This window comes from Xiphias gladius, chromosome 16, assembly GCF_016859285.1.
Source record: "Xiphias gladius isolate SHS-SW01 ecotype Sanya breed wild chromosome 16, ASM1685928v1, whole genome shotgun sequence".
In the NCBI taxonomy this organism is placed as follows: Eukaryota; Metazoa; Chordata; class Actinopteri; order Istiophoriformes; family Xiphiidae; genus Xiphias; species Xiphias gladius.
The window spans coordinates 23,447,938-23,474,116 of record NC_053415.1 but is presented as its reverse complement, the minus strand read 5'-3'; the positions used below and the strand labels follow the sequence as shown (position 1 = coordinate 23,474,116).

The 26,179-nt window shown below is 41.7% G+C and overlaps 1 protein-coding gene across 1 annotated transcript in view; it reads left to right on the top strand.

Annotated features, from left to right (window-relative positions):
• Positions 1 to 26,179, top strand: part of lats2 (large tumor suppressor kinase 2) — a 35,442-nt gene continuing 9,263 nt past the window's right edge. Inside the window, exons 1-4 of the mRNA XM_040148062.1 lie at positions 1 to 154; positions 8,194 to 8,924; positions 23,677 to 23,809; positions 23,983 to 25,568. Of these exons, the coding sequence (XP_040003996.1) occupies positions 8,559 to 8,924; positions 23,677 to 23,809; positions 23,983 to 25,568 (2,085 nt within the window). The 5' untranslated portion in view covers positions 1 to 154; positions 8,194 to 8,558. The remainder of the gene's footprint in view (positions 155 to 8,193; positions 8,925 to 23,676; positions 23,810 to 23,982; positions 25,569 to 26,179) is intronic.

Here is a 26,179-nt window from a genome sequence, read left to right as displayed (position 1 = left end):
CACTGAGCCGCCCCCCCCACCCACCACCACCACCACCCCAGTCGGCTGTCTCCGCGCGCTCCGCGGACGGAGAAACGGACGTTTTTTGGGAAAGTCGCCGTTTGACTGGATTCGCTCCCCAATCTTGAGTTATTCTCGCTGCTTCTATCACATGGTAAGTTGAGAGTTACCTTTTTTGGGGAGGGGAGTGGTGGTGTAACTTATTTCCACGACTTGTTGCTGAGAGAGAGACATGGAGGGGGGGGGGTCCCGTCACGCGTGTGTTAAAGTGAGGGATAAAGAAAACTGAATGTTTTTCTTTGTTTTTTTTGTTGTTGTGTTTTTTTTAAACCTCTCTTTGGGGTGGGGGGGTTAAAAGTCAAGTATGTCTGCATAGGGGTTTTCTGGTGTTGCCCTCTCAGCCCACCACCCCCCCCCCGCGTCCACAAGCCCCAGCGTTGAGAAGGCCACAGGACGTTAAAACAGGGGTTTCCTATCGTTTTCATGTCCAGGGGCCCTAATGCAAAGACTGTAAACTACACAGACACCATTTTGTAACGGTTTTAAAGCAAAATGTGGAGAGTAAACCTCCAAACACAAGTCTTTTTGTTCCCCCTTTTTCTTTGTTTTTCTTTTTTACATTATCCCCTGGTGATAATTTCAAGTAATTGCAGTTACGCTCAATTTATGCCGAGTCTTTTTTTTTGCCGGGGACTCCAACCTAAGGGGCCTCTAACTCCACTGAGTTACAGCACAGGAGATCCAGGAGCTATCCGGTTATATATTTGTTGCTAAGCTGTGGTGTCTCAGAAGATCCCTGCGCTCAGTTCGGTGTTTTAGTGGAAAAGCCAGGACTCTGTGACTTGTGGTTCAAAAGTCTCCAAACTGGGCCTGAAATTGTTGGATCAGATTTTAATTTTTCACATATAACATGATGGGACAACTGTTATTATGGGAAAAGTTATTATGCCGACGTATGGAGAGGATTTGTTTTAAATGTGCTATTTTCACTATTCTAGGTCCTAAAGTCCTGCATAGTTTGGCACTGATGCAAACATGTGTTTCATTCAGGTGTATTACTACTACGCTCAAACACACACACACACACACACACACCGTCTCTCTCTCTCTCTCTCTCTGTCTCTGTCTCTGTCTCTCTTTCTTTCTCTCTCTCTCTTCCTGCCTGACAGTCTTATCAGTTCAGGTGTTTTATTTGTTAGGAACGCCAGCGCCAGTCAACTCCACTGAATGCTGAGCAGCAGGCCTTAGTTATGCAAACCAGATCACAGCATCCGAGTTTTATTTAGTAACTTTAACTTCCTGCCAGTCTATTTCCTAAGGCGGAAGGTCATTTTTTATTTTTATTTTTATTTTTATTTTTTTAAAAACAATGAGGCCTGTTATAGTTAAACTATGATGGTGCAACAGCGCGTTGTCAGGTATCGAGCCACAGCTGGATCTAATCCTGTCAGGCAGGGCAGAGGCATCTGTCAGGCAAGAATCACAGGGGTGACTGCAGTGGGAAATCACTGGGCCTCAAACAGATGCAGGCAGATGTTGGCTGTGGTCATTTAAGATGTTTTGTGTGTGTTCTTGTGCACCGGCAGGTGACTACAGGTCCCTCGCCTTGAAAATAAAGCGAAAAACTGGGTGGAAAAATAGTGAAAGAGATTTGGTGAAATTTGGGATGAGGCAGCCACTGTTTCCGCTGGATGTAAACTCCGGTGCCTGCGCTGGGCCAAGGCCTGGGCTGAATTTTGACGTGCATGTGTGTCTGACTTTGGAGATGGATGACAACCATGGGTCGTCGGTGAATGCCTGAGGGACGTTTGGAATGCTGAAGCTGGATTTATCATTTATCGTCTCTTCTCTTAACCTTGGCTCAGATTACAGGGTTTCTACGATCCTACCTGTTTTTTAAAATCTACTCTCCCATAAGGAGAAATGTACGTTTACACACAGGAGACTTGAAACAAAGTCACACGACAAAATACATTTAAAACAAAACAAAAAAAACATTGCTTAAATAATCTTTCCAGGGGGAGTTACACACCACTTGAGCTTACTTTACAGACACAAGCACTTTGTAACTTTTGTTTTGAAAAGTGCTGTATAAATAAAGATTTGCTTATTTATTTATCTCACCTGTTGATCAAGCCTGTAGGCTACACCAGCCTCGCAGTCAGGAAGATCTGTTCCTTTCCTCCTCCTGCACAATTTGCCAAATAGAGAAGAGGCATTAGCACCCAGATTCTCTGAAATCTATCAGACAGATTAGACATAATCTGGGCAACACTGATAGAGTCTGGCAGCAGTCGGGAAAGGGTCAAATTTTAATCTGTGAGCTGCTCCCGTTACCTAATACTCTGTGCTGAGTAAAAGATCTTGGAACATATTTCTTCCCCAAAATATTGTCAGAAGGGGCAAATAACTCAACAACAGTAAAACTACAGTGTATTTTGGCAAAGGGTGGGAAACCTTAGTGGATCTGAAGTAGAGCGAGCAACCAGCACAGCACAGTGTGATGGAACACAACCCAGAACATGCATCCCCCTTTAAGCTTTAAAATCCTCCACATAAGAGTTCACAAACAAGATACACGCTGTGAAGTTTTTTTTTTTTTTGATTCTTTTAGCTATAAACCAAAGGCCTTGTGGAAAATAAGCTGCTTCCAAAGAGATGTTTTTTTTTTTCCCCCTTCCACTTCAGTGAATTTGTAGTCAACATCTAGGGGCCGTTAGAGGAACTGCAAGATAAAGTGATTCACATTGGCTTTGACGTTCAGTTGAGTGGTTGTTTTTCCCAAAAACGTATGAAAACACCTGTTGAGGACACAAATGTTTCACTTGTTTCCTTGTGCAGGTCAACTTACCTAATGGAGATTTTGAGGTGACATGTTTATGATCATTTTGTGATGTAGTTTCTTCGAAAATTTCACTTTCACAGGAAAATTGTCTAAACAGGCAGAATTATCTATTTATTTTACACAAATCAAGATTTTGATACTCAGCATCAGACTTAATGACACATTAGGATGGTTTTTTTCTTCAGTAAACAATTTGTGGAGCATCAAGTGTGAATATTTTTTGCGAAGCTGAATGTTTCTTCCCATTTCCAGGTTGAATGTTTTCCAATTTAGAGTCAAAGGTGAGGTTTAGAGTTAAGTCAAAGTAGAGATAAGGCTTAGGTATGTGTTGATGAAGAGGGTTAAGTATGCTGTGTGTATGAGGTGTGGTTGTCAGTGGAGAAATATGTTTGTACATTTATTTTCTGGTAAATTTTTAAGGTTGGACCTGCCCCAAACACACTCCTACAGCCTATTTCCAGACAGAGATCATCCATAGATCTTGTTTTTTTGGTTTATTTTGGTCAGCGTAGACTGTCCCATGATTCAACGGTGGTATGAGTTTACTTGTAGTTACTTGTGGAATGGCATGCTCATTGGTCGGACTTGGCGCCTAAAGCATCGCAGGAATGGAGGCAAGAGATGCCAGAGATGGGGCAACATTTATCCTGCTTGGCCCCACCTTACCCTGCCTCCCACCATTATATAAAAAAAAACATGTTTTTGTCTATACAAAGTTTTATCTGTACAAACAGCGAGTGCTGTGTCCTTCTTAGAAATGGCCCTAAGGGATGGAGACTGCCAGGGAGGAGGCGGGCGGGGATGTAGTTCAACAGCTTCTTATGTTTGGCTACTCTGGTGTGAAAGCCATGATCCCAGTCTTCCTCTGCATCTACTGGGCAGTAGCCAAGAACATATTTTTTTCTATCTATATAAGGAATTTTAAAAATGTGGTAAATATATGCAAAATCACACACAATAATCAAATTTTCCACAGTTTATTGTCTTTAGCGTTGCATAAGACCCAAATCTTCACATGTGGTATTTTTCCCCACTTTAAATTCCCATTTGAAAGTTTTCTTTTAATAAGATCCTCAGCGTTCCCCAGTGGTGGAAGAAGTATTTAGACCCTTTACTTAAGTAAAAGTAACAATACGGCAATGTAAAAATACGCCGTTACAAGTAAAAGTCCTGCATGAAAAATCCTACTTAAGTTAAAGTACCTAAGTATTTGCAGCAAAATGTAGTTAAAGTATTAAAGTAAAATTAATGGTTTGGTCCCTCTTACTGATGAAACCATTTGAGAAATTTAGAAGGAAAAACCACTGTTTTTGGTGGAGCTGTTAACAACTCGTAGACATCTGAAATGTGACCGCAACTACACACAATGCTTTTTGTAAGACTTCAGAGGCCAAATAGGCTGGAAACCACTGGTTGAATCTTTAACAGTGTTTAAAAGCTTCTTATATTATCTATTGTGTAAATTCTTCATCTTAAAAGTAACTAATAACTAAGGCTGTCAAATAAATATAATGGAGTAGAAAGTACAACATTTCTTTTTCAAATGGAGTGGAAGTATAAAGCAGCATTAAATGGAAATACTCAAGTCAAGTGTGAGTACCTCAAAATTGTACTGAAGTACAGTACTTGAGTAAATGTACATAGTTACTTTCCATCACTGGTGTTCCTCAACACAGACACATGGGAGTCTCCTGGATAATGTAATGATACCGTAGGTCTGCGTTATGACCAATCAATTTGGAGTATTTCAGCGTAGTTTCTGAGAAGTCCTGGTTTTTATGTCAGTTTGGTGTGGTGGATAGTTCTAAATACTACAATATCCATGAGCCTCAGCCACTGCTGCTATAAGGAAGAAGCTAGTCAGAGGTGCGAATGACAGCTGAATCTAAAACACCTCATTGTTGTAATTATGCTGTATGGTTGCCACATTTGCCTGAATTTGACCTAGAAAACAAAAGTGAATGGATTTTATATTTTGGGTGCCGGCAGCAACTTTGATTTTTACTTTCTGATCCCTGGAAGCCCAAAACAACTCTGACAACTCTTGAACTCTATTGACCTTGTGCATTACAGCTACAACAAAGTCTTTTAACTTCCTGTCTGCACCGGAAGTGGGAATGGAAGTGGAAAAAAATCTGCAGGTTTAGTTATTTTTCGTGACAACTGCAAATAATGGTAATAACTTTAGTTATTAAAAATAACCAGGATAATCACACTGGAATGTTAAGCATCAGTACTCTTACCGATGACACAGACATAACCATGGGTTAAACTGACCTCAAACAAATTTTTAAAACAACTTAACACAGCTTGCCTTTTATGCCTTTAAGTGGGTGTGGCATAATCACAAAAGGTGTCCTGATATATAGAATAATAGATTTCCTGGAAGGAACGCTTTCAACTCATCAGTTACTGTCATGTGTCATGATAATTGTGGGTTAAATAATTGGGTGATTTTCTTTTACTAATCTACCTGCCATTCAGACTTTTCGAAATGCAAGCACATCATTTAAAGGTTGATTGCTCAACAAAAGGGTTGGAACAGCAGCCAAGATTTTAAAACCAAGCCAAGTTTTAACCTGCCAGAATGGGATTTTGTCTGGCCGTTGTTCCATGTTGATAACAAACCAGATTGGTATCTGGAGAGTAGACATCACCTGCCAGCAAAACGGAAATCTTCTCTAAAGATATTTGAAGCTTGTGAGCCGTTCAGTTGGACAGGACACCAACCTGCCTGTCAGTTTCAGGGTCTTCCGTCAAGATGTTTTGCTTGGCTATGAAAGTGAGACTTAAGTTAAGTGGAACCCAAATGTAGAAAAAAAGTAAAAAGAGGATGCAATAATCTCCCTTAATCATCCAAGAAGCCCCAAAAGGTTTGATTTAGTCAGTTGCATTCAAGCTCATTAATTTAGTAATGCAAACATTACATAATCTCCATTTTTGTCTTTCAATAAACACATCAAACACAAACTGTTAATTCAGCTGAGTGACGGGCATGTCACATATAGCTACTAATGTCAGACAGATAAATCTAATATGATATTGTCCTTGGAGAAGATCAGTTATGGTCTAACATCATCTGCACTACAATGAAAGTCAAACCTACCATGACGGGCAAGTTTGACGGACTGCGCAGACATTCAAACCAAATTTGACCGAAATAAACAAACAAAAGAACCTTTTTTTTTAGGCAGTCAGTCATCTTCAGCACTTAGCTCAAAGCACGGCGGTGCCAAAGTACAGCCCCACAGAGCTACTTGTATGGCTGTAGACTCTTAAGATGTATTCGCATCACAGCGGAAAACAAAGGTCTTGTGCTGCGTGTTCTTGTAGGTGGGCGCAGTATTTACCTCTAAGAAACTCCCAGTAGGGCTTATCTACAATGCAGATGTTGTTAGCAGTAGATGGCTATGTCTCAGAGATTCAAACCGTGTTTTTGTAACAAACGTTGAACCTGCATCTGCCGGCTGATATTCCACCAAGCAAATAGGCCCGTCCTTTTTGTGTAGTCTGATCTGAGGTCAGCTTTTTATTGTATTCTGGAAATTCAGAAACACGAGTAGGCTTATCTGTTTTTTGTCCATGTTGCAGTTCAAGCAGTGGTCAACAGCAAGTGGCTGCACCCACAATGGCTAGCGCAACTCGGGTCAAAGCTCAACAAATTTGAACTTTCAGTGCACCAGTACAAAAACAGTGGCAACAGCATGAGCTTTGGATTCACAGTCACAGCCAAACACAGCTTGTGCCACAGTCTGTCTGTGTTTGTTGTAAAATTTTGTGCTCATTACCCTCAATCTCGTTGCTCCCTGTCTTCTCGTCCTCTCTATTCACTGCAGCAAAAACCTTCCAAACACCCCACATCTCTTTGTGTCTCCCCGGACGTTCTGTAAGTGTTTCACGTTGGATTGTCGGCCCTCACGTGAAGCTTCTGACAGGAACATGTGCATTTGTTCCACACGTCATCCCATCTGCCCTGGAGGAGTAACGTTGCTGTGGCAGAATGCGGAGTATGTTCCTCCAGATAAGACTGTCAAATAGTGTTAAATGTCTGATCACAGGGGAGCATCACAGGCAGAGGGGCTAAGGCAGGGAGGGCTCCTGACTTTTTTTGACCCCACGTTGCAGCTCTGCTCTCTCATAAGGGTGTTTACCGATGACCACGTCGCAGAAGTATGTAGTGAAAGGGGCTGACTTGTGCAACCACAGCTATGCCTAGATGTGGTGTTGAGGTGGGGGGGCAGGTGGCATTTTACGACCCCTAGCATTCCTGAATTATGCTTTAGGATTGCACCAGCACTGCTCATGCACTAATGATGCTGAATCTGACCTCAAGGCTACAAGGTTATATCAGTCCCAGACTGGTCCCATGTGATGTTATTGAGAATCAAGTCATTTCATGTTGGTTTTTTTTTTTTTTTGCCATTTCCTGACATTATATAGCCCAAAAAACTAATCGATTAATCAAAACTTTTGTACATTTTTTTTTCAATTCAGCACCAGTTCATCCTTGTTGGCATAACAGTGGCCAACGACAGTGAACTTTAAAAATCTCAACTATATGAAACGTTTCCATAGAATTTAAATCCCGTTTTACATGTTATATTAGTATTTTCAATTGATGCCCTGCTCCAATGCACTGATAACATGTACAATCTATAACAACATGTATTAACCATTAAAAGAAGAAATTTTGGCTTTGAATTGCCAAAATGTAGACCAATGACAATATTAAAGGAAAAATCTGAGAAACGAGTCAGTGAATGGTTTGCTCTATTATGAAAATGAAGTTAATCATATGCTACGTCCCTCGCTGTCACCAGATCTCAACCCAGTTGAACACACATGGGAGATTTTGGACCAACGTGTTAGAGAGCACTCTCCATCACCATCACCAAAACCCCAAATGAGGGAATATCTTTTGGAAGACTGGTGTCCATCCCTCCAGCAGAGTACCACAGACTTGTAGAATCGATGTCAAGGCGCATTGAAACTGTTCTGTTGGCATGTGGTGGCCCAACACCTTAATAAGACACTTATGTTGGTTTTTCCTTTAATTTGTTGCACCTCTATATTTCAAATTCCAAGGACTTTACCTTCTATTTAAGCAGAATGTATGAGGCCCTTTGCGGTTTTGATTTATTTATTTTTTTTAAACGTGTCTTTTCTGATGAGCCATTTTCATTTCTGGTTCACCTCTACATATTTGGTCTTTTCAGTCAAAAGCACAACTTTCCTGTGCTTATAATGTAAACTGCCCAGTGTTTGCTTTAATTTTAGAAAATAAGAAAAACATGAACACTATGCTTGACCACAGACTTCATGCTCTAACTGCATCCCTTCCTCCACAGGCGCAGATTGGCAGCATCATGGTTTGGCTCCGTGGTGCCCTTGTGACCGGCTGCATTTCCTGGAATAAGCTGGAACCTGAGCCTTGAAAGCCACACCATGGAACGCCTGTAGTATCCCACACATCACCTTCACCCGCCCCACCAGCATCAGCAGGAATCAGAAACACAAAGAGAGAGACATACAAATAACGGACACACAGGAGGACTTCCAGATCTGTGCCTTCAATCTGCTGTGGGAGACCCTTTATATATTTAGGTTAGCCAGCTTGAAAGGGATCTTTTGGAGGGGAGTGAGTGCCAGTTTGTGTGTGTGTGTGTGTGTGTTTCCTTTCTAGAGTAGGTGCCTGCCCTTGGGCACTGAGGCCATGAGGCCAAAGACTTTCCCGGCTGCCCCGTACGTGGGCAACACACGCCAGAGGCTTCAGGAGATCAAGGAGGGCCTGAAGCAGCCGGCCAAGCTGGTGAGCCAGGCTCTGCACGGAGGCAGCTCCCGGACTGATGGCGGCAGAGGGGCCGACTGCAAGAGCGGGAAAGACACGGCAAGCCGACAGCAGCAGCTCCGACCCCCGCAGAAGTTCAACAACTACCAGAATGCCCTGCGGGAAATCCGCAAGTCGCTCATGCCCTTCGCCAATGAGTCCGGTCCATCCTCCGGGTCGGGACACCTTGCGGGTGCTGGGGAGGTGAACCGGCAGATGCTGCAGGAGCTGGTCAATGCCGGCTGTGACCAGGTGAGCCAGAGAGAGAGGAAGAGAGTGTGTGAGCATGCATGTGTGTATGTTTGTGGGTTTGGTTGTAGAAGTGTATGACCCTGTGCTAGGAATCAGAATGTGCTTGAGTTGGTGCAATTTTCTTACGCTGTTTACACCAAATCAACCATCCCCTTAATATCTCTGGTTTTATTGGTGCCTTTCAGGCAATATTGGTAATCCATTACTGAGACTGCTTTAAGGTAATATTAGATTTAAAGACATTTTAACTGGATTAGCCACAAAAAAAAACTAGATATTTTATGAATAAACGCCTTTTCAGTTGAATTTTAAAAACTTACAGCATATTGAAAAATGTATCTCATAGAATTTCCTACAGAAAGTTATTTAACAAACAATTGTTTATTTCCATTCAACTAAAATAAAAAATAATTGGATACAAATGTGAATGGATGAGAGTATCCTCATAAGGATGAACAAATGTCTCAGCATGATTGAAAAGCATTCTTGTAAAAACACCTCAGTTGGCCACAATAAAAACTTCAAAATCTAATTTTGGACTTTAGATTTTATGTTTTTTACGACTAGAATTACAGGAAACAGATAAGACATCCGGCAGTTTTAATGGATGACATTTAATTGCACCTTCTGTACAAACAAAAATGAATAACAATTAGGAATCATAACTGATTAGAACAAGTTGCTATTGTGATTGATTTTTCCTGCCATGATGTGTGAGACATTCACAAGAAGCAGAGAGACATGAATACATAATACATTAATACAATGTATGAATACATTAGTATTGTGTGTGTCTGAGCAAGTGTTGTTCTGTTGCAGTAAAAGCCAATTCACTCAGATATTCAGGGCCGCTCTGCCTCCTTCCGTCAGGAATTTTAAATGAAAGCAGGCTAGAGTGCCATACGCTCTCAGAAGCAATACAATACAAGTCTTCCTTGCCAAGTGTACAGCGCTGCGATTACGTAACGCTGGCCTGAGCATTGAAATGTTGAAATATCAGGTGGGTTTCCCAACTGGGCTGTTTGGCGTTTACTCCGTCTGTCCCAGTTGAGGAATGCAAATGCGCCGTCAAACGTCTCTTTAGCAGAGTGAGGAGGGAGTGTTTCCGTGGGAAGTGCAGGCCTGCTTTACACTCAGCCTTCAGCCCCAGGAATCACTGAGTAAAGGAGTCATGTGGACGCTGTTAATCAGGGGTCACTTGAGTTGAAGTAGAGTTGACCTTAGCATCAAACCACAACATCATATCTCCAAACTTTAGAGCCACTTTATTCATCTCCCATATTTACAGCTCCGGTTGAGTTTCGAAAATTACATCTGCAGGGAGTCAAATTTCTGTATTGGTTTTGGTACATGTTGCAAAAATCAGACTTTGTGTTGTCACACAATGAAGTTATGTAACGTAACTGGACCTCTACAGTTCATTGCACCTGTTGCGGAGTACTGTGTATAGCGACAGAAACTGATCATGATGCAAATTGTCGTTGCATCAGGCATAAAACCCTCAATTCGACAATAGCAGTAATAATGCAAGGAGAGTTGAGTTGGTGTAGGTTTGTTGCTAGAGTGGTACTGTTGACTACTTTTAAAGCTTATCAAATGCCGTACCACCACATAGAGGTTTATCCTGGTGCAAGATTCACTGAATGAATGAGGTCTGTATTTTTATTGCGTCAGTGACATTGTCACACTTAATGTGCACTAATTACTGCATGCATAGTCTGAGCAGCTGCCAAACACCCCTCCCCACCACCACCACCGCCACCAAACAATATTCTCTTTTCAGTCACATTATTCAGTCTCTTGGAAGGCGTTCTTGGAAATTTCTCCAAGTGAAAAAGATGAGGAATGTTTCAGGAGCAACTAAGCCAAACAGTTAAATCTCAGCATGTCGTCACAAAATGCAGCTGGTCCAGTTTAGATTTGGTACATCAGCGGTTAAAGGGCTCGAGGACGAGCTCTGTGATGGGGCTCGGCATGTGAAGAATGCTCTGCTCAAGCCCATGCACAGCACTGCGAAGAAATGCTCTCCGCTGCAGTGAAGTTATGAGGCTGCCCCTGCAGGGAGAGGCTGCGGGCCCGAGCCAAATCGATTTTAACTTATCACAGCCGAAGAGCCGCTGTTAGTTGGGTGTTTGCTTATAGCAGGGCCTTTGCTCTGCATCCTGTTTCCCTGTCTTACACACCTGGACTGACTGTGTGCTGCATTAGAGGATCAGGAGAAAGGGTTTTTAGCTTTTCCGCATTTCACCTGCTACTTCTATATGTTTCACTGCTCAAATGTGATTTGCTTTCAACTGTACTGTGATAATTTTGTCATACTTATACACACATACATGTTTTGTGTTTTTTTTTATTTTTATAAGGGGGTCAGTAGAGAAAAGCAGACTGCAGGACTGATTCAGTATTTGAGGTATTTGAAACTTTAGTGGTCTGGCAGTCAGGTTTCTTGGTTCGTTCCACAACAGGATGGCTAGAACGTAGTCATGCTCTTCTCATTTTGATATGTATGTTTCTAAATCTGATCTAAAAACTTTGGTGGGAAGTTCACCAAGGCAACATGGCACTTTATAGATAGTTTAAGTAGCAGTAGGGGAAAGAAAGAAAGAGAGTACATTTACTGAAGTATAATTTTGAGGTACATGTACCTTATTTGAGTATTCCCATGTGGTGTTATTTTATAATCTTACTTCACTGCATTTCAGAGGGAAATATTGTACTTTTTACTCTGCTACATTTATTTAACAATTAGTAGTTAATTTGCCTACTACAACTTTATCTAAAATACACATGATGCGCTTATAAAACACAAAACATTGTTAAAGATCAAACTGGCGATTTGGGCATCTTGTTGTATTTAGTTATGTAAAGGATCTGAATACTTTTTTTTTAGTTGTAGGGATCGTGTTATTCAAGTACTAGTTGTTAAAATGAAGTTGTGATTAGTTCCACTATGGCAAACATCCAGGTAAAAGTTGTCAGTAATGTTCGCTCACCAAACTTTGTTACCTTTTTGTGACTGTGACATTTGAAATGTCACTGTATCAAACAGGCTGTACATGACCCATGGCAATGGTTGTTTTAAGAACACCAAATAGACAACAAGAGGATCACTGTACCCAAAACACAAATTAAAAGTATCCAAAGTGCTTTTAGGAGCTCAGAGAAAAGGCTTATGTTATTTGTTTTGAGAAGTTGAACTTTCTCAAGCAGGCTTTCATATGAAGCTTAAACACGAAAATCACACCTGACAGATAAACTGAGCATGTTAGCAAGTTGTAGGTAAGTTGGTATCTAGATGTCGATATTTGACAGTACTTTTAATCTTAAAATGGTAATGTTTTCTTCTGAGTGTCAAGTTTTCAAATGGCTTAATCTATGAGTTATTCCATTTTCACACAACTGCTGTTGGCGAGGCACGTAGTACGTATAGTGTCTCATACTCGTCAATATTGACCATTGAAAACTGCTGGGGGGGGGGTGTATTTGTAAAGTACCTGTTTTTGCTCTGAAGTTTATTATTATTATTATGTTCATTATGATTAATGTGAAGCGACAAATGTCAGAAAACATCGAAACATATCCATTACATTTTCCTCAAGTCCTCGGCGATGATACCCGATGTCTTGTTTTGTTCCACAAACGGCCCAAAACCCAAATATGTTCAGTTTACAACGACAAAACAAAGAAAAACAGCAAATTCATACATTGGAGAAAGCGGAAACAGAGAATGTTTGGCTTCTTTGCTTGAAAAAATATAATAATATCAATGACTAATCAGTTATCAAAAAGTTGCCTGTTCATTTTCTGGCGATCCACTAATCAATTAATCAATTGAACATTGCAGCTCTACAGTATCTATAAAGTAATTTATCGGGAGAAATTTCTCTTGGTGTGGCAGGTGAGTGTGAAATTCATTTTGGACACTGACGCTCCTCCGGTGTATTTCAAACATCTGTCTAAGTTAATAGAAGCATCTGAAAAAGGCTTGCGGGCGGCAATGGCAGCCATTTGCTCGGCTTCAGTGCCGACTAGTTGACCTCCATTGCTGCCACCATTGTGAATGGACCAGACCAGTGTGGGCCCAGTCAATACAAACAGGAAGTGAACATTCAATGGCAGCAGGGTGGAACAGTTCCTTCTGCTGCAGTCGAGTCGCCACCCAACGTGTCGCCTCTCATCCTCTGTCTCTCGTCTGTCTGTCACACTCTACAGCAGAGCCTTTGTCCCTGTGTGTCTCTGTAGATCTGTGTGTGTGTGTGTGTGTGTGTGTGTGTGTGTGTGTGTGTGTGTGTGTGTGTGTGTGTGTGTGTGTGTGTGTGTGTGTTTGCTTCATTCTTACTAGGAATGCACAGTATGAATAATTTGTTTGATTGATTAATTACAGTGAATGAATGATTAATCATAACTGAAGTAAATTCAATAAAGGCGTACCGTTACAAATGTGAGCAATCAATGATCCAACACTTATTTTAGCTTCAGGCAAAATTTTCACTCAAATGTTTCCACATTCAGAGCACATTAGACCAAAATAAATGCCACAATGCGAGAGCACAGTGCAGAGTTTGTTTACAGGGCTGTTAAATGTCAACAGAGCAAAGGACATAGTCTGTGTGTGGGTGGTACACAAAGTTAAAAAAAAAAACCAAAAAAAAACCATTTATCACAGTTGCAACTTCAGCAGTTGAGTTTTCTACGGGGAGTTCGATTCAGCCTGTACAATGTCTATATCAACCTATTTGGCACATCTTCTTTTCTAAATCAGGCTTGAAATCTACTTTTTACTGCTCGTTCTTTTATACACAGTTTAAATTTCAGACAGCTTTTTAAAAGGGGTTTTAAAAACTCTTGACTTTTATGTGCATGTTTTTGTGAGGCTGTGTTTTGACATGGTTTGATTTCTTTCCCTTGATCACTAAACTGGCCTCAGACAACAAGCCCTGACAAAGGCTGACTGACCAACTGCTTTTAAAAAAAAATTGATTATTGATTAATCGTTTTGTGTATACAATGTCAGTAAATAGTGAAAAATTTGTCAAAGGCGATGTCTTGACTTGTCCAAGCAACAGTCCAAAACCCAATGAGATTCAGTTTACTGTCATTTACGACAAAGAAGAGCATAAAATCCTCAAATTTGAGAAGCTGGAACCGTCAGGGTTTTGGCACATTGCCTAAAAATGGCTAAAACTATTAAAACCATTATAATCAATTACCAAAATAGTTACCAATTAATTTTCTATCAATCAGCTAATTGAATAATTGATGTTGCAGCTCTAGCTAAGGGACAACTGACCGCCCACCCGATCTGGTCAGTAGTCCGAGTTCCCAATCCAAAAAACATAATTGAAAGACAAAACAAACCAGGCAACCATTTTCACACCACTGTGGATCTTAAAGTTTTCCTATTGTACGTTGTGACAATGTCTCTGATAAAATGTTGCAACAAGTTCCGTGAAGCCTCTTCCTAAAGGAAAAGGTGGAGGCGAAATTGTTAGAAGAACCTTTCTTGAAGGGGGGAAATCACCGATTCAGTTGTCTGAAAAGCCAGTCGGAGAGCTCTCCCGACCTCCTCTGATGGCAATTCAACTTGTTGAATACAGACTAGCGTGTCTTCATACACCTCTTGACCTGTCCCCTCTCCCCCCAACACCTGTACAGAAACTTGACTGTAGTAATGTTCAGGTGCTGCTAATAATCCATTAGTACTGTTACTCTGGATGTGTTACTGTGATGGACTTCACCTTTGACTAACCATTTTTTGGCCACTGAGCTGTGGGTCTGTATTTTTTTTCTTTTTCAAGCCATTCCAGAGCGATCATGGCTGTCGTACATCAGCTACTATGTCCTTGAACACCCCTCACCTACTTTCTCCCTCACGTCCTCTTGAGGAAGACCCCTACTTTCTGAGCCCAACTCTTATCAGCCAGCCTCGTCTTTCTCCTCCTCTTAGCCTTTCCCGTCTTCTCCAGCTGCCACTTACAGAGCAATGTGGCTTGTTACATAATCACTTTTTTTTTTTTTTTAAAGGAGGAAATGTTTTGGAGGGGAGTAAGGGTGGGGGGGGCGTAGTGGCGTGCCACGCATCGAGATGACAGGGAAAAGAAAGGAAGTGAAGGGAAGGAGGGGTGCGTTCAGCGTTTTCCCTCCGTGAACTTCTCTGCGATCCTCGGAGGCCGCCTACTGTACTTACAGGACAAACTGCGGCCGTGAAAGAATCCGGTGCACGCTAAGCATATTTAAAGCCTTCGATGTGTGAGCAAACAAACACTGTGGTGTTTATGCAACGATGAGGCCAACAGGACGTGACTTTGAAGCAGTGCATGTGTTAGTGTTCATAGTTTGTATGTTGGCTTTCCGCGGCTAACACTGTAATAATTTGTAAGTAACACGTAACTCGCTTAAGCATAGCCGTGCACTTGTTTTGTCTGCAGAGCAGCTTTTTACACGTTGCTGCCATGGTTGAGGAAGAGGAGGGAGGAAGACAGCGCAGGTTTTATGGATCTCTGTGTGGAAACGATGCATGTTTGTCCAAATGCACTCTGCTCCTGAACATCCTCCATTTGGCTTTGATTTGTGGGGAATCGGTTTCAGAAATGGATCAGAGACAACTAATTTAAAAAAAAACAAAAGAAACAAAAAAACTACTTTCTGGAGAGTGTTGTTGACCATCACATTTGTGCAATTAATTAAAAGTGTGCACGTGTGTGAGTAACTTATCCTGTGTTCGTTAAGTCTGTCAGGCAGGCTGGTGATTATGTGTTGGGCATAACTCGGCTGCTTGCAGCCCGCAACCATCATGACAAGGGTGCAAATGTGGCCTGGATATTTTAGAGAGAGGGAGAGAGAGAGAGAGAGAGAGAGAGAGAGAGAGAGAGAGAGAGAGAGAGAGACTATCCAGATTGCAAATAGCTTGAATTCCTGCTTCCTGAGCTGAGGAATGTGAGCAAGGAACATCTGTCGCCATGACAGCCAGGGTCACCAGGCCCGCCTCCACAAACACACACACACACACACACACACACACACACACACAGTTGTGTCTCTATGACTTCAGAGGACATCGCATTGACTTACATTAATTTCTCAGGGACTTACTCTAACCTTTACTATAACTACTACTGACCCTGACCTAAACCTAACCTTACTCTAAGCTTAAAATATGTCTTCGCCTTAAAATTTAACAATTTACGTTAGGGGGACTTGCCTTTAGTCCCTATAATGAAGACAGTTCCCCATAATGTGACAATTTAAACACATTTAAGTTCCCAAAACATGAGTGATACCTGGACCACACACACACACACACAAACCAAGAGAGGAATTATAGTGTTTTGATGGTTCACTGTATCTCTCAGTTTTAATATAACTTTCTGTCTCTGAACTGTTAAATGTCAGCTTAGATATTTGCGGTTATGTTTTAAACCAAATGTTTCATTCTTATTCCAAAGACTGGTTTACTGTACCGTAATTGAAAAGATACAATTTATTGACCCCAAAGTGGGAAAAGGATGATATGATTTTTTTTGCAGTCCAATCAGCTTTCAAGAATTGGAGTTAAATTCCTCTTGTAAATAAACCTAGCCCACGTCTGTTTCGGTTGGAAATTCATCAAATTACTCAAGACAAAGATGCTCCAACTGCCATTTCATTGAGACTTTAATGGACACTCTGAATATGTAGCACATTCAGATTAGTTAATTTGACTATTAGTACAATGTGTTTCTTCCTCACCTTCATGGCTGTCACCATCACTGTTACATTTAATTGTTAATCTGTATCTCATCTGTATCTCAGATAGTCTTTTTTTTTTCTCTAATCTTTCATTACTGCATACTGTGTATTAATATGGAAAAATCTCCTGTTTTATTTTCTTTTAAATTAATTCCGCATGGGTCTTGGTGGCCAAGGGGTTTATAGGCATCAGGATGCTCAAACTGAAACGCTCGTCAGGCGGTTGGAATGGTCTGAATTGAGTGGGGCGGGGGCTTGACCTTCTCTCTTAAGCTATCCTTTTTCATTCTTTACACAATCACCTATTGGCCTGAATATAAGAAGACCCTGATTATAAGACAAAGCCCCCTTTTCCAACATCTGTTTTTTAGAAAAAGACTTTTTGAGGATAAGAAACACTTTGACACTCGTCCTGTTGAGAAAGTTTACCTGAGATCACATTAATCAAGGGAGAAGACAGTCCTCGTCACTGAAGCTTTGTCTCTTGTACAAGTGACCTAGAAGTAACACCTAAAACCCACATTTGTGTATCTTGTCGACCTGTCACATGCTCCCTCTATCTGCTGACAAACTGTTGAAGCGGCCGGAATCTTTTTTTCTGACAGTTAGCAGAGTCTTTTTGAGCTCATCACCTGTAGCAGCTGTAATTCTCAGCTGTTTGACACATTTTTGTCCCTGGTTCATTTCTGCGGTGAAGACGTTGGGAGACGCTATGAACTAGTTTTCGGTTGTCATGAATTTATTTTCAGTGTGGCAGCAAGACACGTTGCACAAGCCTTCAAAAACTCCTGCAGCTTAAACTGGGGAAACAAAACACTTTTAGGACTGTATAAACTTGAAAACACTTGCTATCTTAGCAACATTAAGGCTACAAACAACCTATAGGGCAATCCTCTCAATTCAAAAAGAATATCTGATGTTGTGAAAACGTAATTGTCTTGTCATCAAGTATTATACAACCCCCACTTTTTCAAATCTAATTTCCAGGAAAAAAAAAAGGTCTCATATTCGGACCGATCCGACATTTCTCTTTCATGTGTACAACTGAGTGAAACACCTTCAGCTGTCTGAAAGGTGTGCACTGTTCTCTCCATTTGAAAAATTAACACGCCTCCCCCCCTCTCTATGACAGCCAGCTTTTCACCCCGCCTTTGAATGCAGCCACTCAAAACAGCTACAACACTTCTGCCCTCCACCTTGTTCAGACTTTTTTCGAGCATACACCCACATTTAGATGTTGACTATAAAATTACATCTGCATCTAACATTTATTTTCTTTATTAATAAATCTTAAGATTCTTTTATCGAATGTTCAATTAATCTTTCTGTCTACAAAATGTCAAATAGTCGCAGATTAATTTTTTTTTGTTGATTGATTGAATAATTGTTGCAGCACTACATGTAATCGTGTGACTCTAACTCTAGCAAGTCATCCCCCATCTACCTCTCTCCATATTTTCTTTCAGCTCTTTACTGTACTATCTGATAGAGGCAGAAATTCAAAAAAAAATTATGCATAAAAATATAAACCATTTACAGCTTGGTAATACTGTACTTGATTATTATCATGCCATTAAAGCCAAGTAGAATGTTGAAAGAAAAAGCTTTATATGAGAAGCAGGAGGAAAGCAATCGAGGTCGAAAGAAGGACTGAGCGAGAGAGGGACATAATATGACATTACTGGGCGGCTCTGGCAGCCAGCACTCTCTTCTGGCTACGCAGGAATGCAACACACACGCAAATACACGTACACACAGGAAACAGAGTATAAACAGTGGTGTGTGTGTGTGTGTGTGTGTGTGTGTGTGTGTGTGTGTGTGTGTATGTGTGGATGGTCAGTCTCGGGCGCAGGGATGTAGAGCCATTTATGTGTGTATGAACACTCAAATGCAACGGGAGGGGAAGAAAGCAGGCATGTGCACGCTGCACACTTCAGTGTATTTACAACCACGTAGACGCACTCGTGATGGACACCACACACGCACATTACAGAAAGCATAGAGAGTGTGTGGCCTTGGCATTTCCTGGCTTTGAGAGCTGACTGTGCCCACGGTTGCTGCACAGTCTTACTTTCGAACCATTTATGTTTGATTTAGTTTCGTCCTGACGAATAAGGGCGGCCAGTCTGTCTGACAAACCACAGAAACAAGGGGCACAAAATGGCTGCTCGGGGATAAAAACTTCTCTCCTGAGCTGTTCTTGCATTTCCTTACACTCTAAAATTATATATTTTTGTTTCTTCTGTTTTTGGATGAAATTATCCTTTTTTTTGCTTTTATTACAAAAGAAAACCTTCAAGGTTGACATTGAGGTATTTTGTAACCAGCTTCAAAACAGTTGCTACTATTACTTCTGCTAGTATTACATAGAAAGCCAAGCAGTTCATTTGGTACAGTACCTTTCAAACACAGACACAGTTCAGAGTGGTTCACATAAGGCCAAGAACTGCATTACAAAACTTGTAAAACACAGTGAAAATGAATATTAAAATCAGTTAAAACAGATAAAAGTAAATATAATAAAGTGAAATACAAACAGACAAAATAAGACAACAAAATACACAGTTTCAGTGCAGTTTCAGTCCGGTAGTAAGTTGCACCAAATATACTTTAAAGGAAAAAAGTGCACCAGACAAAATTAATTAAAGGCAACATAAATGTTTTTAAGTTGGTTTAGAGTTGCTGAACATTGAAGGGCATCAGAAAGTTTTTTTCCATCTGCATGCAGGTTCTGGTTCTGACTCACTGCACTTTTATCTGATGGCCAGACCAGGATGCTGACTGATTTATTAACTAGCATAAAATCCTTAAAATCTTCTTAAATGATCTCAAAGCCATTTAAAAGATTTAAGAGTAGGAATAATGTGCTCAGGTCTCCTGAACCCTGTCAGAAATCTGACAGCCACAGTCTCAATGGGTTGCAGGTGTTTAACAGTCCTTATTAGAAGAGCAGTGGAGACACATTTGCAATAGTCTGTAAATGATAATGCACATGTTATAGTAGTGGTAGGGCTCCAGATTTATATTTATGTAAAACTACAATTATAGATACTGAAGATTCAGTTATTCATACTATTACTCTAATCTGAAGTTAGTCTAGGAATCAGCTAAACGCTTAAAAAATAAAAGTTACAAGTTTTAATGACAGTGTAGTTAATAATCATCCATGTATGTTGGTTTTATAGCTGAAGTACCCTAAGCTAGATAGTTTATTGTTGTTGTAATTTAACCAGTTGCTGTTGATTGTAAACGTTTGGAAACGTTTGGGCAGCCCTGGTCAAATCACGTATTTTTGCTGATTTTTGAAGTGAAAGCAGTTAAAACAACCCCTGCAGTAAGTACAGATTAAACAAGACTAGGTCAGAACCTAGTATACGGCTGGACTGCGTATGGTCAATTTGCGAAATTAAGGACATATTTGAAAACTGTCGTGGAACCGTAGGAAACAACTACTTTCAATGGAAAGTACCTAAAGCCTGCTTGAAAAGTCGCTAAATGTCACTAGATGACATAATACACTAATTAGCACATTGATGACATCATCACGTCATATTTGCATCCTGCCTCGTGTCAGCCAGTTTTGGGCCTTCTCCTACTCTCCGTGCTCATATATACAGCAATTTAATACAGCTGAATTCCCAATGGAGGAGGGAAAGCCCAACCTCGCACTCGCGGGTCAACGCTAGCGACTCTCTTCTGTGGAAAGTAGCTAAGGTTTGTCCTAAAAAGTTGCTAGATTTGTCACTAGGTGCCTTTTTTTGAGAAACAGTTGCTAAAGGGGTCTGAAAAGTAGAGTAAATCTAGCGACAAAGGCGCCAAGTTGGCAACACTGCCTATAAATGCCCCCCCGATTTCATATTAGAAACTGTTTGTGCAAATTCATTTTGAAAGAGCAACAGCCAGTGGGAAACTCAACACTCAGTCAGGTGGCATTCGGCTGACCGATGGTGTAACTTCCTCACGCAGTCGGTCAGTGACAGACATTTGCGTTAACAGGGCTGACCACGCTGTTGCGTTCCAGCCAGAAATGAGCCTTTCTTCAAATGTCAAATCACTGTTTCTTTTTATTTCATGATCTTAAAATGCAGACAAGAATTAAATGATAACTGTAGCATGTGCAAAGGTTTGGGCACCCTACTAAATCATTACGTAGTAATTACCCCTCCTTTGGCAGCTTTCACAACTTGCAAACGCTTTTTTGTAGCCAGCTAAGATTCTTTCCGTTTTTGACTTAGGAGTTTGTGGCCCTATTAGTGACTGACTGAATAATGACATACAATTAATGTCATCTGTATATGGCGGGAGACTTTCATTTGCGGCTGCTGTTACTACATATGGCCAGCAGGGGCACCTGAACGTTGGCTTTGTCAGAGCGGCCGGTCAGGGGTCTGAGTTGAAATGTCTCTGTAGTAAGGTCATGTGCAATTGGAGGGGATTTGCTCATCTAGGTGTGGGGTGCTCCGTTGGAGAAGGAAAGATGGATTTTCAATTTTGTGTCCTGTTTGTTTACATGGGGTTACAGGGTCGTATTATAGGACCCTGTTTACACTCTACACTAAAGAAAGGAATTCAAGTAAAAGCTATAATTAGAAGGGATGCTCCTATTAAATCTATATTACTTTAAATCCATCTCCATGGGAAGAGATATAGATATACAAACAGATGAAACGTTTTGCTGACTATTAATGGAGACACTTTGGTCGAAAACTTTATATATGCAGTAACAGAAATCATCAAAATCAGCTCGTCCTTATGCAACATACAAAGGGGGAGAGTGTGCGCTACATAACACAGTAGGTAACTATCTATACTGTTTCACTACAGTGACCTATTTGAGTCTTGTAATGTCCTGTAGCAGTGGTGCAGCAAACAGACACTTTGTTCTAACTCAAGTCTATAAAACTCTGTTTGGCTTTTGTGGCCTTTATTTTATGAACTTGATATAAAGCCCAACATTTCAAACTGTAAATCAGAACCACAATTGGTTACTGTGTCTTGCTCCAGCCCAAGTATGCGTTCAGGCGTCTTGGTGGGGGTGTTGAATTGATTTCTCATTTTGACTCATGAGTAGAAAAGTTTTAAAAAATCTCCTGCTTTAAATTAACACAAAAACCAAAGGAATGATTGGCATTATCAAATAAAAGGCCAAAAACTGGAAAGTGACGCTCTGCATGTTTCCTCCTTCGCATTTTTGTGGCAACATTTTTCACATAGGTGACCTAAATACCAGTGGGCTTTTTACAGTGACCCACCTGTTGGGTCCCAAGGCATGGGATGAGCTCCACGCGCCCCACCTGGGGGTATGAGTGAGGAGGGAGACAAAACCATAGCGCAAATAAAATGCAACATTACATGAGGAAGAAGGGCAATGCAGTCAATTTGATGATGCATAGACCTGCAAGGGAAGTTATGGAAGCTGCTTCATCACACAGTTAACTTAAATGCAGTGAAAAATAAAACACACACTCAATCTTTTACCATGGTATTTTAGTGTTTTTTAGTATCTTGTGCAAACAAAATCAGGTTGACAGTAATAATTTGGGTAGTGCATTATTGATGACGGGAAATTCCTGTGTCCAAGATTTGAGAGTTGGCTGCCAAACAGGAATCTTTTTAATGCAGTACGCTTCCAAATTCCCATGATCCCTTTCATGATATCCATGTGTTAATTCTTGTCTTCTGTATTTGGTTTTCTGACATAATAGCATCGATCAGTTTGTGCTTTTTAATTTCATTAACACAATTTGACAACATACCGTAACTGGGAGTGAAAGTAAAGGCGATCATTCTCAAGCAAGTTTTGAGCCTCTGTTGACTCTTAAATCGTACTGAAAAGAGCACAACCCGGGGAAGGAAGAAAGAATGCATTCAGAAATGTAAAATATTATATAATCTTTGGAAAATGGTGGGTAGTGATATAAAGTTAATGTAGTTAGTGTTAAATGAGCTAAAACAGAAACTCCAATATAGTCCATCAAAGGGAGTGCTTACTGGTCATTTCTGGTGAAGCCTGTCTGAGGTACACATAGGACCACACCCTGCTGTAAGGCTACAACTACTGAATCATTCACATGAAATAATTGCACCCATTACAAATAATCACGTGGCTTTTATAATAATTGCCTTGGCTCAGAGTTTTCTTTGAATGCCGACTAAGAAACTGTTAGCTCACCGTTCTTCTCCTACACTTAACCATTTCAGTTTCTCAGGTTTAAAGTTTTTTTTCAGGTTTTTTTTTAATATTGAAATCACACATGTCACTACAAAACAGACATTAATAAAAACATATTACAGTAAAAACATACTACACTTTCCCATTGCCATTCATGTACATCATTCCCATTTCCAGTAGTAATTTGACCTCTTTTTGGTGGTATGTTTTTTGTGTGTTGTTTTGAAAGGCACAGGAAGTCACTGGTACGTGACCCTGAGTGGAGAGGATGCAGGTGCTTGAGCACCTACTGGGCTGCTGTGCGTTTTTAAAGTTTGTGCGTTTTTTTTTTTGTGATGGGTTTATGGACACCTTCAAAGCAGATTAACCTCATTGTGCTTGCATGTGTGCTGCAGGCATACATGAGCCTTTTTCTGTTTGTGTGTTTTTGTGTGGTTAATGGCAGATACTTGCAGCAATATCTTTTAAAGCTTATGTCAAGGGTTTTTCTTGTGTGTTTGTATGTATTTTCAAGTCTTTTATAGGTATTTTTTAAGCGTTTTCACGTTTGGGTTGCGACCAACTTTTTTCAGTAGTTCAAAAGTTCAGAGTATCAAAAGCTAGCACTGAATGTCTGGCCAAATTCGTAGTCTTGTTTGCTTATTCTTTAATCAAATAGTTCCTGATCTGATTTAAAATTTTACCAATTTTAAATTCTTTATTTAGGCGAAGTTCTTGCACAGCTACTTGTGTTTAGATGACATTTAACAAAAACTTGGCTTTCTTTTGTTAAATGAAAAAGCAGGGATAATAGCAAAGCATGTGTCAAAAAGTTTCTCAACATCTCTTTTTGTTTTTGTGTGCGCTTCACAGGAGATGGCGGTGCGGGCGCTGAAGCAGACAGGAAGCAGGAACATCGAAGCGGCGCTAGAATACATCAGCAAAATGGGTTACCTCGACCCTCGCAATGAGCTCATCGTCCGTGTCATCAAGCAGACTTCACCAGGTATAAATACAACCTCAATAAGTTCATTTTGGCCAGTGGGTTTTTAATGCTCTTCATTTCTCTTAACTACATATATTTACTGCATGTGCTTATTGATCTACTTACTTCTACCAACAACAGACAGTTAAGAATAAGTTGCTGTTTTTGCTGAGTGATATTCCTTGTCCTTATAGGAAAAGCTGGAATGCCAAATGCAATGGACCACCGGCCTGCGTTGGAGGCTTCAGGTGAGGCAGGTGCCATGCCTCCATACCATCAGATGGGGGCTCCCATGTATGAGGGGGCGGCAGGATATGGCCCTGAGGGTGAGATGCCCAGGCCCTACTTGAGCGCTCCCCCTGTTATGAACTACATGATGCCCCCATCTGGTGCAGCACAGGGCCCTGCCATGGGAAACCCAATGGGTCGACCTCCCAGTATGGGATCCTATCCACCAGTGATGGCCACCCAGAGCAACCCAGCTAACACCATGTACCCTCCAGGAGCCCAACAGAAAGGCTACCCTGGGAGTATGGACCAGCACGGGCCCATAATGAGCTACAACGTCCCTGGTCAGCCTCTGCAGCTCCAGCCACAGCCACCAGGGGGCCCTGTCCCAGGCCCCCACTATGACTACGGTCATGCCAGGCAGCACATGATGGAGCCCGCAGGCTATGGCGTAAAGAGGACCCCCTCCTTCCAGAACAAGATGGCACCCCCAGACAACTACGTCAACATGCAGGGCAAAGGGGCCATGGGTCAGAACGGGCCAGGAGGAGGAGGGGGAGGGTACCCCGCTAACCTGTACCTACCCCCTCACTCGCACCCCCGACAGGCTAGTCCCACCTCCCACCAGGTCCACATAATGTCCCGTTCCCCAGGTGGGGTGGCAAGCATGGGCCCTGACTTCCCAGATCTGCCACAGGGCTTGATGACACCAACTAGGGCCAGTCTCAACCTGGACCTGTATGAGCACCACTGGGCAGGGCCTCCGGGCCCTGAAGGGGCCCCCCCAGCCAGGCAACCCCAGCCCCAAGGCCCATTCAGGGGGGAGGTGCGTGTCCCCAGCAGAACCAATTCCTTTAACAGTCGCTCTGCGGGGCCCAACGGTGTCCGGCCTGCGATGGCTGCACCTCCTACAGCTGGAAAACAGGAGTCCTCCTTGGGCCCACCGAACACCATCACGGCTGTGACATCCCCGCCCATTCAACAGCCGGTAAAAAGTATCCGCGTGATGAGGCCAGAGCCCAAGACAGCCGTGGGACCGTGTCACCCTGGCTGGATGACTGCTCAGGCCCAGGATGCAGCAGAACCTCTGGCCTATATGCCAGAGGAGACTTACTCCCTCGAGCCTGCACAGGAGCCACGCTGCCCGCCGCCACCTTACCCCAAAAATCTACTCATGTCTGGGGCAGCTGGCGAGCCAGGGGCCCTGGAAGGAGCTGGGGCCATGTGTGGCGCTCAGGACCTCAGCAACCCTACTGCCAGAAGCACACACAATGGCAGCGGTGGGAGTGGAAAGGGAGAGGAGAGCCAGCAGGTGAAAGAGAAGACAAAGATGGGGAAGGGAGAAAAAACAGTGAAAGACAAGAAGCAGATCCAGACGTCACCTGTCCCAGTGAGGAAGAATGGACGCGACGAGGAGAAGAGGGAGTCACGCATCAAGACCTACTCACCTTTCGCCTTCAAGTTCTACATGGAGCAGCACATAGAGAATGTGATGAAGACCTACCAGCAGAAACTCAACCGCAGGCTTCAGCTGGAACAAGAGATGTCCAAGGTAAGACAACATTTGACAGCACTCCCTGCCCATTAACAGCTTAATGTTACAAATTCAAGCATTTAGCTGCTGAATCACCCCAATAACAAAACAGGTAAAATGGATGGCCCCAGATTTAAGCTGACACTGAAATGTAGGTCTTTAAAAAGGGAAAATGCAAGTCTTGTCACGAGTGTCACGTAGAGGCACACAACCGCTACATGCTCAGTAACTTTCACGTAGCATCATCTAAATGCCTAAAATACACAGATTATAAAGCATTACAAGATTGCCATGTGATGATACATACGCCTTGTATATCCTGTGATTTGCATCACTGTTGCTATTGTATGGAGCTTCTTGAATAACTTCTATTTAAACTTTTGGATTCATAAGAAAGCATCTTTAAACATAAATCAGTGGAGCATACCAGTGGATTTGCATCTTTTAGCCCATTGACGACAAATTGTGTATATTTTATATTATTGCAGACCAATTTTCCAAAGGATACCATAAAGTGTTCAGGCTGATGTTGTGGTGGTGTTTCTCAGCAGAGCAGAAATCCATCGGTTGACAGACATCCTGAACCGCATCATCAACGGAGTCAAGTTTAGACAAATAAATAATAGCAG